We start from the raw sequence: 15,744 nt of genomic DNA on the forward strand, positions 1-15,744 counted from the left end.
CAGGTTTCCCTCTCTCCCTCTGTTATGATCTTGCATCTCTATGTTCTTCCTCAGGGTCTCTTCCCCTGTCTGCATCTCCCATAATCCAGCATCTGCCTCCTGTCTTTCCCCTTTGGTCCGGGCCTTTCTCTCTGTCATCTTTCTTCTGCTTACAACCCCCCTCCCTTCCTCTTCCTTCCTTCCTCCATCCATCCTTCTTATGTCCCCCTCACTGCCTTCCAGCCTTTATCCCACCCCCTGCCCCTGAAGCCAGCCAGCCTGCTTCCCTGCTGTGCCAAAACCAGACTGTTCGTCTCCCTCCCTCCAGCGCCGAAGCCTGGCCTACCTCCGATTATTCTGCTTACAACACCTCCCCCCCACCAGCCCACAAGCCTTCCCCCAACGTAAATTCTGACGTCGGAGAGACGGTCCGGGCCAGCCAATCGCTGCCTAGCTGGCCCAGAACTTCCTCTCCGATGTCAAAATTGACAGGGAGGCTGAGCCGGCGCCTGGCCCTTCCCTTCCTCCAGTTGCAGTGGGCAGGGAAGTAGGGAGAGAGCCTAGGCTCTGCGATCACCTGTCCCATTGTCCCCATACACAGCTTCGGTATGCTGTCTCTGAAAACAGGACATTTCGGTGTCCCGAAGCTGTGCAAGGGGACAATGGGACAGGGGATCTAAAAACAGGACATATGGTCACATTATGCATGCAGTTTCTCTCATTAGCACAGTAAAATATTTCAGTTTTCCCTGTGAGCACATGGTTGTGACAGAAAGCTAACAGCTTGAATCCAAGATTTTCGGGGGTCTTTAAAAAGTTTTTTTAGGTGGTTTCCCTGCCTATCCTATGCCCCCCGCCCCAACCCTAAAATCTCTGTTATTGAGGATTCTCTTTGGTTTTATTGGGCTATTTCTAATCAAAACAGGGCCTCAGTGGCCATTTTGGATTATTCCAGATTTGATTTCAAAGTTAATTTACATACTTACCAGCATCATTTTCGAAAGAAAGCCACATAGATGACCTCCCCAGGGTAAGATGGGAGTCATTTGCAATGGATGCCTGTCAGTTGTGCAGCCTTGTTCCATGTGCGCTGCAGACTGCAAGGGGGGGGGGGGAAGATTTGCTCAAATGCAATGTCTTTGACCTCCAGGGAGGATCTTCAAGTGCCTTATGCCCTGACTCCCGTGAAATTGGCATCAGGGGGCCCTGGGGAGTGCACTGACATTTCAGTGAACCGTAAGCTCAGCTCCAGTGAAAAACCTCATCTTTCAAACATTCCAAATCTGAGCTGCAGAAGTCAACTCCCGCCGCAGAGGATGGTTTTCTCCTAGAATTTGTGTCCCTGCCTTTTGTGCCAGTCACAGGGACCCCTGCTCCAAGGGACCACGGTCTTTCTTCTTGTCTTCCTGTGAGTGTACCAGGGAGTAAGTTGACTGTGCCTGCAGTTGTGCCAGACACTCTTTCCATGCCTTTGCTTTCACAGGGCAGCTCTGCAGTAGCCACGGAAATGGCAAATCTGGCAGATCTCCAGGATCTGGACCGGTGTGGAGCCTGTGATTTGGGGGAGGATTCCACTGTGCACAGGTTCTTCAAACCCGCACACCTTGTGGATTTAAGCTTTGATTATCTGCAGGAATTGAAGCTACAGCTGGACAAGCTGATGGCTGTTCCCTTATGCATGACCAGAGGCCACAATCTACCTCTTTTCCTGATCATCCTGGTATGTTGTCTGGATTCTTATGGATATCTAGATTTCTGAGGGTCCCTTGAAATGTGCTTGAGCCATGGTGTGGCTTTAGCCTATAGTGGATGGCTTTAATAAGCGCTTTACTTCTCCAAAGGTGGATTCTCCATAGTGAGGGGGGGGGGGCGGGGGTCCTGAAGGATGTCCAGGACAGACACATGAATTTTAACCTTAAGCATTTGATTTGGCCACGGCTAGGGTCAAAGCGGCAATGGCCTCCTCTTGCATGGTTCAAGCACGCCACTCCAAGCTGTGCCATGATCTTGACACTGTGGTGCTTTAGGATTTGGATTTTCTCATCTCCAGCGTGGATTACATGGCTGATGCTCTGTACATCTTCAATGTTTTTGCCAAGCTTGGTGCCTATTCTGTTTCAAACCGCAGGATGCTCTGGATCCGGCAATGGTCTGGTTTTTGTTTTATTTATAACCTGCTTTTCCCAAAGCAGCTTACAGTATAAACATACATAATAAAATACATGTAAAAACACTCATCTTCTTGAGTTGGTTGCCCATCAACGGTCAGCTCCTGTTCGGGAATCTGGGTGGCCTTAAGGCCACTGTTGAGGATCATAAACCTTTTGGCGTTCTCATCCATTCTCAGGCCCTTATGTGATATTTTGGCTGTTTGTAGTTTTAGATGTAATTTTATATTTAGTTTGTAACGCGCCTGGATAAGGGCGGAATATAAATAAACCAAACCTTCCACAGGTCATCCGCTCCTCCTCATCTGCCAGACCGCACTTTGGTGGGTCGTGCTGTCAGCCGTCTTCAGCAAGTCAACCAGCGGATGCCTCCCCGAAACAGTTTTGATGCCAAACCGTCATCTCCCCCTCCACGCATTGTGGGGCTATCAGCCTTTCTTGAAGCATGGGAGGCCATCACCTTTGACTGCTGCGGAGGTTTTCCGAGATGGTTACAAGTTGGAGTTTCTCTGCCCTCTGACAGAGTATTTTCTGGATTCCCCTGCCAGCCACCCCCAGAAGATGGTTCAGGTACAGGCCAGAGTCTGCAGACTTTTGGATATTGCGGCCATAGAACCCACTCCGGAGCAAGACTCGGGATCTGGGAGATATTCAATATACTTCATTGTTCTAAAGAAACAATCCAACAATTGGAGACCAATTCTGGACCTCAAGGCGGTCAATGCTGCCCTGAAAGTACCATGGAGATGGTGCAGTCGATGATTGTATTGGTGGCGCCGGGGGAGTTTCTAGTCTCCCTAGATCTGACAGAGGCAGATCTCCACATTCCCATTTTCCTGGACCACAGCGGTACCTGTGATTCCATATTCTGGGGCGACATTTCCAGTTTGCAGCACTGCCCTTTATACTGGCAACAGCATCCAGACCTTCACCAAAGTGATGGTGGTGATGGCCCATCTGCGCTCCATAGGTGTTCTGGTTCACCTGTATCTGGATGACTGGTTAATCAGGCTGTCCATCAAGTGATAGTTGTTGCAACATCCAGGTTGAGTGATCAACTGCAAAATCACCTTAAGCCCACCCTGGATTTGGAGTACCTGGAGTTCAATTTCACACAGGTCAGAACAGTGTCTCTGCCCGTGACCCGTCAGGAAAAGCTACAGATTATCATGGACCTTCTGGCCACTCCAGTCCCGATGGATTGGCAGTATCGCCAAGTTCTGGGGACCATGGTGGCATAAATCTATGTGGTTCCTTGGGCCAGAGCCTGCTTGTGTCCACTGCAGGATGCCCTGCTGTCACGCTGGAATCCACAATGGGAACTATTATATGCACCCTACCCTGGATGACAGTGGCACACAACAGTCTAGCATAGTAGTTGCATCCTTTCATTGCCCAAGGGTCTTTCGCTCCGGGTCTCGGCCTGGGTGATCTTGTCGACAGATGCAAGGATGGGAAGTTATGTGCACGTCTGTCCCTGTTCAGGGCCAGTGGGCAACCTCAGAGCGCAAGTGGTTGATCAATTGGCTGGAACCGCGGATGATTCAGCTGGCCCTTCTCTTCAAGAGTCATCTGTCATCGAGTCGTCCATGTGTTCTCTGACAATGCCACAGTGGTGGTTTCCATCAATCGTCAGGGGGGCATGAAGAGTCTCTCTCCAACTGTGGAAGCTCAGCTGCTCTTTTAGTGGGCAGAGATGCCTCATGGTGCTGTCAGCGGCGCACGTGGCAGGAGTAAACAACGTCCAAGCAGACTCTCAGTTGTCAGACGTGGGACCTTGGAGCGTGGTCACTCTCGAAGAGCATTCGTTTGCATAGTGGATTATTGGGGGTGTCCCACGTTCAACCTCATGGTGATAATGGCCACCAAGAAAGCCTATCATTTCTTCAGTTGTTGGCGAGAGGTCGGAAGCGAAGGCCTGGACAATCTGGTTCAGCCCTGGTCCCAGGTCTTCTTTATGTCTTCCCTCCGTGTCCCAAGATGAGTGTTTCTAGAGGAGCATTGCGACCCACAAAGGTCTGGTGATTCTGGTGGCACCTGATTAGCCAAGGCAGCCATGGTATGCAAACTTGGTTTGGCTCCAGCAGGCTCGGGCCTTAGGATCCCTTCATTCTCTCCTTCTCATACAGGGTCCAATTGTGATGCAAGATACAGACTGCTTTGGCCGGGGCTATTCTTCAGTGATTATCATGTTGCTTCACAGCAGGCAGACATCCACAGTGGTGGCCTATGTAAAGGCTTGGTGTTACCATGCCTGGTGCTCCCTGAGGCAAGTGGACTCTTTTTCCATCAATTTCTCAGGTCCTGGAATTTCTACAAGATGGTCTGAAGAAAGGTCTAGCAGTAGCTTCGCTCTGGGTACAGATTGCAGGGCTTTTGTGTATGGGTCCTCCTTCCCTGAGGGGTTCATTGGCAGTCCATTCTGGCTCTATCTGGAGGCAGAGGGACATCATTTACTCATCTGGACTAGACTGTCATGGGAAAGTAAGAAAAGGTTTGCATATTAAGTGCTTAATCAGCTACTGGCAGTGCTAAAGGAGAAATTAGGTTCTTACCTGCTAATTTACTTTCTTTTAGCTTCTCCAGACCAGTAGAGGTTAATCTTTACGAATGGGTATATATCCAATCATGACCAGCAGGTGGAGACTGAAAACAAAACTGTGGGACAGTATATAATATACTCCCTTCTCTATTTACATCAGTTTGCCGAATAGCCAAGCAGAACTAAGAACTGGAAAACAGAAAGAAAACAATACTCCGAACAGGAGTAACAAATAACATACCCAAATGCTGTTGGAAAATGCAGAGGAGAAATACCAGAAGGAAAATGTCCCCACAGCTCGCCAGCTAAGCCAGCCGAGCCACAGCCGCTGTTCTTTAATTCTCCCCGGCCCTAGAAAAATACTAGAACCCGCAGCAAAAAACAAAAACTGCCCGCGAAACAGCCCCAAGAACAACAACAATAGACAGGGTGGGGACCTCTACTGGTCTGGAGAAGCTAAAAGAAAGTAAATTAGCAGGTAAGAACCTAATTTCTCCTTCTTTAGCACTCTCCAGACCAGTAGAGGATAATCTTTACGAATGGGACGTACCAAAGCAGTCCCTCACACGGGCGGGACCCCCGAAGGGCCGACACCAGAACACACACACCGAACACCGCGTCCTGACGCGCCAGAACATCTACCCGAAAGAGTCTGACAAAGGAATACAAGGAAGACCAAACCGCAGCCGTACAAATGTCCACTGGAGGCACGAGCGACGACTCAGCCCAAGAAGCCGCCTGACCCCGAGTAGAATGAGCTTTGAGAAACTCCGGAACGGGCTGCTGCCCCAGAAGAGAAGCGGAAGCAAAAGTCTCCTTGATCTAGCATGCAATAGTAGCCCTAGAAGCGCCAGCCCCCCTAAGAGGACCAGTCAGAAGGACAAAGAGATGATCTTATTTCCTGATCTCCTGGGTCCGGAGCACATAAGAGCGAAGGACCCGACCAACATCCAACATGCTCAGCTGACTTTGCTCAGAAGAGCCCTCCCAACTACCCAAGACCGGGAGGACCACAGATTGATTGACATGAAAAGGAAAAACTACTATTGGCAGAAAAGGAAGGAACAGGCCTCAAGACAACCTGCTCCCTAGAAAACTCCAAGAAGGAAGCCCTACAAGAGAAAGCATGTAGCTCAGAAACACGCCTAGTGGAAGAAATGTCCACCAAAAAGACCGTCTTCAGAGGAAGGTCCTTCAAAGAGCAGCCGCCCAACGGTTCGAAGGGCGGGTGCATCAGAATAGAGAGAACCAGACTGAGATTCCAAGAGGGAATAGAGGACCGCACGGGAGGCCTGAGCACCTTGGCCGCCCGCAAAAAGCGAATCACATCAGGGATGGCTGTCAAACGCTGACCCGTCACAAACCCCCGAAAGGCTGACAAGGCCACAAGCTGAACCCGGAGAGAAGCCGAAGCCAGGCCTCTATCCATGCCATCTTGCAAGAACTCTAAGAAGTTAGGCACAGAAACGTGAAGAGAGACCACTCCCCGCACCTGGCACCACCCCTCAAAGAAGTGCCAAATCCACACAGAAGCCTGAGAGGTAGAAAGCCTCCAGGACCCCAAGAGTGTAGAAATCACCCTATCTGAATACCCCTTCTTACCAAGGCGACCCCTTTCAAAAGCCAAGCCGTAAGACAGAAGGGAGACAGGTCGAACATGGGAATGGGACCCTGCGTCAGAAGGTCGTCCAAGGGAGGCAGAGGAAGAGGATCCGCCACCAGAGTGTCACCAGATCTGTGTATCACGGATGTCGAGGCCAATCTGGAGCCACCAGAACCCCCAGACCCGGATGGCGAACAATGCGGAGAACTCTGCCCACTAATGGCCACGGAGGGAACCTGCACAACAGCCCCTCTGTTGGCCATGGTTGAACCAGAGCATCCAGACCCTCGGCCAGTCCATCCCTGCGACGACTGAAGAAGCGGAACACCTTGGCCTTGCCACTCGAGGCCGACAGGTCCATCAGGGACTGACCCCAAGCCGGCATTATCAACTGAAGAGCCACAGGGCTGAGACACCACGCTCTGTGATCTAAGATGTGACTGAGGAAGTTCGCCTGAACAACCTCTATCCCGGCCATGTGAGAGGCCGAGAGGTCCAGAAGGCGTGACTCCGCCCCAAAGCATGAGCCGAGCCGCCTCCTCCGCCACCTGAGCGCTCTTGGTGCCTCAACGATTGACATAAGCCACCGCTGTGGCATTGTCAGACCGGACTCTGACCGACTTGCCCCTCAAGCGGGAGCGGAAGGCTAATAGCGCCAGAGGAACGGCTCTGGTCTCCAACATGTTGATTGACCAGGTTGCCTCCTCCATGGACCAGGTGCCCCTAGACACTGAGCCCCCCCAACCGAGGAGATTGGCATCCGAGAGAAGCACCGTCCACTGCGATAGATCCAGACTCATCCTCTTGACCAGAAGAGAGGTCTGGAGCCACCAAAGAAGACTGCAGCGCATCAAGCCTCACAGAGGGACAGGGACCTCCAAACTGAGCCACTGGGGTGACCATCTACGGAGCCGAGCATACTGAAGAGACATGTGGGCCCACCACACAACATCCAGGAACGCTGCCAGCGACCCCAAGACTTGGAGGAAATCCTGCGCCCGAGGACACCGGGACGCCAAAAGAAGGCGAATCTGAGATTGCAATTTGCTTACCCGGGCCTCTGGAAGGAAGACCTTCCCCAAGGAGGTGTCGAACAGAACTCCAAGGTACTCCAGATACTGAGCGGGGACCAACCGACTCTTGGAAAGGTTGACCATCCAGCCCAGCGACCGGAGAAACTCAACCACCCGAGCCGTAACTCGGGCGCTCTCCTGCAACGACTTCACCCGAAACAACCAGTCATCCCAGAAGGGGTGCACCAGAATGCCCTCTGACTGCAATGCCACTGTGACGACCACCATCAACTTGGCGAACGTCCGGGGAGTCGTGGCCAGGCCCAAGGGAAGCACCCAGAACTGATAGTGCAGACCCAATATCGCCAAGCAAAGAAAGAGCTGAGGAGCGGCCCGAATGGAAACAGGCAAGTAGGCCTCCGCCAGAGCGAGAGAAGTCAGGAACTCCCCTGGCTGAACCGCCAGAAGGACAGACTGTAGTGTGTCCATGCGAATAAAAGGGAATTCTGAGAGTCCTGTTGACCTCAGTTTAAACCAAGGATGGGCCGAAAGGTCCCCTCCCTTTAGGGCCCCATAAAGGAAATGGCGTACCAGCCGATACCGCACTCCTGAGGGGACACTGGACAACTGCTTAGAGATCTAGCAAGCGCTGAAGGGTCTGGCGAAAGGCTAGCGTCTCCCATGCCACCTGACATGGAAAGGCTAGATATGATCCGGCAGAGAGCGGATAAAATTCAAGTACATAACCGTCCCGCACCACCACCAGGACCCACTGATCGGACGTGATCTTGGCCCACTTTGGAAACAAGTTGCAAAGCCGGGCACCCCCGGGAACCAAAGGGGGCGCCGGCAAAGAGACATCGCGCAGGACGGGCAGCAGGGGAACCGGGGGGGAACTCCCAGCCCCCCGACGGGCCCCCTGAAAAAGACTGCATGCGCTAAGCCAACCGACCCCGGGGAAAAACCGGAAGCCTGGAAAGAAGCAGTCCCATGCCCCAGGCGAAACTTGCGAAATTCCCGCAGACGCCCCCGGGCAATGCCAATCCGAGAAGCCGGGCGGGCACGGTCCTCAGGCAGACGGGGCACCTCCGGGTCCGTCAGAGTCTGAACCACCGGATCTAAGTCCTCTCTAAACAAAAAAACAACCCCCGAAAGGGAAATTTTGGGAAGTTCAGTTTTGGACGCGGCAACCGCCGACCAAGCGCGAAGCCACAAGGTACAGCGTGCGGCCACCAAAAGACCCAGACTTAGCAGCACCAAGTCACAAAGAACAACCGAGAGGAACGAGGCAGTCATCTCAAACTTCACCACCTCCAGAACCACTAAGGACCAGTCATCAGACTCACGATCCAGGACATGCTCAGACCACCGAAACACGGTGCGAGCCACCAGCCCCACACAAATAGCCGCCGGGACCCCCAAGGCAGAGACATCAAAATTATACTTAAGAAGTGTCTCTAACGTACGCTCCTCAGAGACCCTAAGAGCAGATCCGTCCATAACAGGCACGGTATGCCGCTTAGGAAGTGCCGAGACCACCGCGTCCCCCATTGGCGTAATTAAGGAAGCCCTATCCCCCTCCGGGATGGGATATCCATGAGCCAAGGCGCACACCAAACGAAACGGCGCCCGTAGGCCACTGCGCCAACACAAAATCCCGAAAATCCTGATGCACAGGAAAAGAGCGGGAAACAGGACAGACCCCCTGAAGCAGAGGGGCCCCCATACGCGGGGTCTCCGGTGGCGCAACTTCAAAAATGCAGCACCAAGGAGACCTGCTACATCAGGTCTAAAAGCTCATCCCTCTGAATAAAAAGCGCACCACGGACGCATCTGCTCTGGAAGACGGGAAAACCGCCGCCCCGCTGCCAGCGGGCGTCCCCTCTAGAGGATCCTGGAAGCCCGCCAAAGCAGCCAGGTCCTCAACCATGCCAACACGCTCCTCCGACCACCAATTCGCAATCCAAGCCCCCCCGCGGGCGCTTGGATGAGGGAGGAGGAAGAGGGGACGCCAAACGAAAAGAGGGAGGCAAGCCATAGGGGGCGCGGAGGGAAAACCACCCTCGAAACCCCCCAGGTGCACGTGGGACCCCCAATTGTCTGCACAAAGAAAGAAATTAAATTGGGGACAAAAAACCCCTGGGGGTCCCCAGGGACTCCCTGCCCCAGCAGGGGTCCCTGCTGAAACCTACCCCTGTGTTTGCACTACAGGGGGAAGGTCACCTGAGGTTGCAGACAAAATGGAGGGGCCAGACAGAGAAAATGGCGAAGTTCCCGCCAAAAATGCTCCCTCCATGGCCTGTAGCGGCTGAGAAGGCTGAACAGTCCCAGCCGCTAAAACAGGCAAGTCGGCATCAGCTGTCAAAAAATCAGCTGAGAGGGAATCCTTCGGCGAATCCCTCCGTGGGCGGTTGGGGAAGACCGGGCTTCCCCACTGCTCCCAGCCGACTCGCGAGGCACCATCGGCGGGGAGCTCTGGGCGCCTGCAGCCGCTGCCGACGGAACACCACCACCTCACCGACCCAAACCGCCAAGTTCAGGCCGGCCGCGAGTGCCTCGCGGCTGGACCTAATTGTGTCCCCCTCCCCCGGAGAAGGGCACAATTGCTCCATACACGACCTAGCTAGAAAAAAGTGCCGGTTAGATGAAAAAATACAGTAAAATACAGTTTTCTTAAAGGGAAACAACCCTTCAGACCGGCACTACCTCAGGATTTTTTTTTTTTTACAGAACAGACTCCACAGGCTCTCGAAGCAATATGCCTTGCTTGATTTAGGGGGCAAGGCTTACTGCTGAGGCTCCTCTAAAAAAATGTGGGGAGGTGGAGGAAGGGACCCCGCTCGAGACCCGCCGGGTTTGACACCCCCGAGGTCGGACGGACCCCCAAACAGGGCCCGCCCAAGCTCTGTCCGGCCAAAACAGGGACTAGAAACCCCCTAAACAAATTCCAACAGCCCTACCAAGGGAGATGGGTACAGATCACTCAACACCTGCTGGAGACTGAAAGAAGACTGATGTAAATAGAGAAGGGAGTATATTATATACTGTCCCACAGTTTTGTTTTCAGTCTCCACCTGCTGGTCATGATTGGATATATACCCCATTCGTAAAGATTAACCTCTACTGGTCTGGAGAGTGCTAAAGAACTTCTGTTTTAATCACATTCCATATTTTAAGATTAAAAGTAGCCTTAGCAGAAATCACTGTTGCTGGAATAAATGCCTTAGCACCTTGCTCAGGTTATACTTAAGATCTCAGGGATTAGGACCCGAGACATTCTTTGCTGCTTTTTATTTTTCAAAATACTATTGATATTGGCAAGTCCCAAAATAATGAGACATACACAAGTTTTCAAATTTATTTTACTGCAAAGGGGCCAAAATTAGTAGTTAGAGTCAACATCATCTCCTAAAAAAAGGACTGTACAAAAGGTTTAAATTACAAAAAATATACATGTTTTGCTTTTCCAAGATAAGGAACAGTACATCAACAGCAACAAAAAAGACAAAGTAAAGAAGTATTTTTTATCAGTCTACATAATAACATGACCCAGTCATCATATGCACAACAAAAATATATATTACATTATGTACAAAAAACACACCAGCTCTTAGCAGTTCCTTATTTTTCCATAAGATGAAAATTACAGCAGTATGTTGTTGCCTGCCACTTCCAGCTACCACATAATGCTGGAAGAAAGAGGAAAGTGAAGAGTTAGGTCTTGCAACTTGGTACCAGTAAAGTGCCAATATCAGCAGGGGACACCAAATAGTCATGATCACATCTCTCATTTCTCAGATTTTCTGTCTTATAAGAAGCTTTAAGTAGGATAAATGATAATTATTCTATCTCCGTAAATCGAGCAAACATGGCTTTCCTGACAGCATCCTTGTAAGACTCTGCAGTGGACACTCCATATGAACTGCCTTTTGCTCCCAAACCAGCACCTTTCATTCTAAGTTGAGCCTGAAAAAAATGAATGCAAGTTATTAATGTTGCTGGTGAAAGCAGACACTACCATCAGTTGCATACAAAGGTGAATGAGGATGTGAAAACTCACACATAACAAAAATTTAGCAAAGTCTCACAATAGACACCTTGGATCAGATAGAGAATGTGACAAAAAAAAAATCTTTTAGTCAGAGAACCAATATATAGCTCCTTGTGATCTTGGACAAGTCTAAAACTCTCTATTGCCTCAGGTACAGACTTAGATTGTAATTTCTTCAGAGAGGGGGAAATACCTACAGCACCTGAAGGCAACTCACCTTGAACTACAATAGACCTAAATTTAAGTAAATAAAATTAAGCAAAACTCATATTAAAATCTGGAATGAGTAGCACCAAAAGCTATTGATCTACAGCACTGGTAAATTCTACACAAGCTGGAACAAAATGGGAGTGTCCTTTTCAAATACACATTATCTTTCAGCTTAACTGTATAAAGCAGTGGTCTCAAACTTGCGGCCTGCCAGGTGCTATTTTGAGGCCCTCAGTATGTTTATCATAATCACAAAAGTAAAATAAAACAGTTTCTTGATCATATATCTCTTTAGCTATAAATGACAATATTATTATTAAGACTTAGCCAAAAGGAAAGATTTATAAACTATAAAGAGTTTTACCTCATGCAAAATTGTCATTTCTTTAATAAGACATTAACTATTTTTTCTGAGGCCCTCCAAGTACCTACAAATCCAAAATGTGGCCCTGCAAAGGGTTTGAGTTTGAGACCACTGGTATAGAGAGATTATGTCTTTACCTTGATAATATCTTTTCTAGCAGACAGATGTGTCATTCTGGACAAACAGGTTATCTCCCCATGGCTGTGAGCCATATGCAGAAGAAATCCACTCCGTATTTTTTTCTGTGATCCTACTACTTCACCGGGAGCCACCTGCAGTTAATACCTGGAAATTTCCCAAACAAATCAACTGTTCTGCTCAAACATACTAACACTTGAACACTCAATAAACAAGTAATAGCCAACAGAAGCATCAAATGAGCTCAGGTAGTACCCCTGTAGATGCTAGAAATATACTATACATTATTCTTCAGGGCCCAAAGGGCTAACTGGCATCCAAGATACAAACTTGGAGAAGAATAAACAGAACGAGACAGTAGGCAGGTGCAGGAAAGACAGGCCAGGAGTCTAGAATGATAATTAATTACTGGGAAAGATATTATCAAGGAAAGGACAATCTCTTTTTCCAGTGCAATAGGTATGTCAATCTGGACAAGTGGGAGTTCCAGGAATCTAGGGCGGGCTGACTGTGCTGGCCCGTAACATGGAGGAACCAAAGGCAGTAAACTCTTGTGCCACAATGTCCACCCTGCAGAACTTTGCAAATGAATGTTGAGTGGATCAAGTTGCCGCTGTACAAATCTCTGCCTGCCAGAGAATCCAAGAACCAGTCGGACAGAGGGTATACAAACTATCTTGTGACCTTCTCTGACAAGACCAGGCCTCCATTATGTCTGAAAGCTGACCTCCAATTTTCTGGAAGTCTGGTGTTCATTGTGGCTTCTTGGCTGTCATTGTGGCCCAGAAACCTGTTTGGATTTGATTTTCCAGCTTCTGGAATCTGTCTGGAACCTTGGTAGGTTCTCTGAGATGAGCCTCTTGAAGCTTACTAAGGAAAACATAGGGACCCTCGAAAGGAGCTCTGGTTCTGGCTTCTAGCTGCTTGAGGTCTCCTGTCCAGCAAGGGACTTGAGATGACTATCTTGCACACTGGCCATAAGATCATCCAGGTCTTTGCCAAAAAGCATCTGTCCCTTGAAGGAGAGCTTGCTAAGCATAGCCTTGGAAATTGAATCACCTGTCCATTGTCCAATTCATAGCATGCGTTGAGTGGAGATGGAATAAGCGGAGACTCTCGCCATGACCCCATAAAGTGTGTCAGCACAAGCTGAGATAATGGCTGTGCCGTCATGTCCAGGGTAGAGAGTTGCGCGGGGACAGAAATCCCACCCGTCCCCGCCAAAGTCCCACCCGTCCCCACCCGTCCCCGTGAGGAATCCCACCCGTCCCCGTGAGGAATCCCTCCGTCCCCACCCGTCCCCGCGAGGAATCCCCTCCGTCCCCACCCGTCCCCGCGAGGAATCCCCTCCGTCCCCGCCCGTCCATATAAACTTCAGAAATAGTTATTTCATTTAATTATGCTACTGAATTAAAGGCTCTGGTAGAAACCATTTACAAATAAGCAAAAAGACTTTATTAATTTGAAAATATTAATTGGGAAGAATACATACTTTGCAAATGGGTTTCTACCAGAGCCTCTAATGTTTATAAATTTTTATCAACACAACTAATATACTACTTTATCCTGAAGCAAAATAAAAAAAAAGAAATATAATTCTTTTCCTACCTTTGTTGCCTGGTTTCTGCTTTCCTCATGTTCTCATTCAATTCCTTCCATCCACTGTCTCTCTTCCTTCTGCATCTTCCATTTGCTCTGTTACTGTGCCTCTCCCTTTCTTCCCCCTTCCAAATTGGTCTGGCACCCATCTTCTTCTCTCCGCTCCCCCCATAGTCTGGCATCTGTCTTCTTCCCTGCCAGCGTCTTCTCCCTACTCTCTCTTCCCCATTTCCTTTCAGCGTCCTTCTCCCCCCATCTTCCCCATGTCCTGTCAGCGTCCTTCTCCCCCCTCTGTCTTCCACATGTGCTTTCAGTGTCCTTCTCCCCCCTCTGCTTCCCCATGTCCTTTCAGCGTCCTTCTCCCTCTCTGTCTTCCCCATGGCCTTTCAGCGTCCTTCTCCACCCCCCCCCCGTCTTCCCCATGTCCTTTCAGCGTCCTTCTCCACCCCTTTGTCTTCCCCAAGTGCTTTCAGCAATCCTTCTCCCCCCTCTGTCTTCCACAAGTGCTTTCAGAGTCCTCCCCCCCCCCAGCCCTTCCCATGGCCTTTCAGCGTCCTTCTCCACCCCTTTGTATTCCCCCATGTGCTTTCAGCGTCCTTCTCCCTCCTCTGTCTTCAAGTGCTTTCAGCGTCCTTCTCCCCCCCCTCCTTCTCTACCGCCCCGGGTGCAGCACAGCCGGCCAGGTCCCCTTACTTTTGTGGCACTTCCCCGACCGACTGACAACAGCCCCGGTCCGACAAACCTCCCTGCCCTTAACTGCGAATCTAAATTACCTTATTACAGCTGCTGTAAGAAGATAATTTAGATTTGCGGCTACAGGGCAGGGAGGATTGTCGGACCGGGGCTGTTGTCGGTCGGTCGGGGAAGTGCCACAAAAGTAAGGGGACCTGGCCGGCTGTGCTGCAACCGGGGCGGGGCGGACCGCCCCGTCCCTTGGTAGCCACTCGAACCGCGAGGCTACTCTCCTCCTTACCTGCACTGCCTGCAGCACAGAGCCAAACGGAAGTCTTCCCGACTCAGTCGCGCGGCTCTTCTCTCTACCTTCTCTGCTTGCAGCACAGAGCCGAACGGAAGTCTTCCCGACGTCAGCGCTGACGTCGGGAAGACTTCCGTTCGGCTCTGTGCTGCAAGCAGAGAAGGTAGAGAGAAGAGCCGCGCGACTGAGTACATCCAGCCCCGCAGGAACCCCGCGACCCTCGGAGGAGTCCCCACGGGATCCCCGCGACCCTAGGGGGCGTCCCCACGGGATCCCCGCGACCCTAGGGGGCGTCCCCACGGGATCCCCGCGACCCTAGGGGCGTCCCCACGGGATCCCCGTGACCCAAAGGGGGAACCCGTGGGATGCCCGCGGGTCTCCCGTCGTCCCCGTTCAGCTCTCTAGTCCAGGGTTAAGAACATAAGATTTACCGCTGCTGGGTCAGACCAGTGGTCCATCGTGCCCAGCATTCCGCTCATGCGGCGGCCCTTAGGTCAAAGACCAGTGCCCTATTTCAGTGTAGCTTTACCTGCGTATGTTCTGTTCCAGCAGCAACTTATCCAACCTTTTCTTGAATCCCCTAAAGGGTGCTTTTCCCTATAGCAAATTCTGGAAGAGCATTCCAGATTTTTACCACTCTGGGTTTAGAACTTCCTTAATTTGTATGGAATCTATTCCCTTTTAACCTTAATGAGTGCCCTCTCATTCTCTTCACCTTATAGAGGGTGAACAATCTGAACTTTCGGATGGCGTTCGACAAGGTTCTGCATGAACGACTACTTCGGAAAATTGTGAGCCATGGAATCGAGGGTGAAATACTCACGTGGATTAAAAACTGGCTGGTGCATAGGAAACAGAGAGTGGGGGTAAATGGACAATACTCAGACTGGAAGAGCATCATCAGTGGGGTGCTTGGACCCGTGCTCTTCAACACCTTTATAAACGATTTGGACATAGGTACAAGCAAGGTGATTAAATTTGTGGACAATGCAAAGTTATTCAGAGTAGTGAAAACGCAGGGGGATTGCGAAGATCTGCAACGTGACATAATCAGGCTCGAGGAATGGGCATCAAAATGGCAGAAGAGGTTCAACCTGGATA

General features: G+C 50.6%; 1 protein-coding gene across 1 annotated transcript in view; it reads right to left on the minus strand.

The window, feature by feature from the left end:
* Positions 1-10,649: 10,649 nt before the first annotated feature.
* Positions 10,650-15,744, minus strand: part of RBM5 (RNA binding motif protein 5) — a 333,945-nt gene continuing 328,850 nt past the window's right edge. The window contains exon 26 of the mRNA XM_033925757.1: positions 10,650-11,271. Coding sequence (XP_033781648.1) covers positions 11,146-11,271 — 126 coding nt within the window. The 3' untranslated portion in view covers positions 10,650-11,145. The remainder of the gene's footprint in view (positions 11,272-15,744) is intronic.

The sequence above is a fragment of the Geotrypetes seraphini genome, chromosome 17 (genome assembly GCF_902459505.1).
Source record: "Geotrypetes seraphini chromosome 17, aGeoSer1.1, whole genome shotgun sequence".
Taxonomy (NCBI): Eukaryota; Metazoa; Chordata; class Amphibia; order Gymnophiona; family Dermophiidae; genus Geotrypetes; species Geotrypetes seraphini.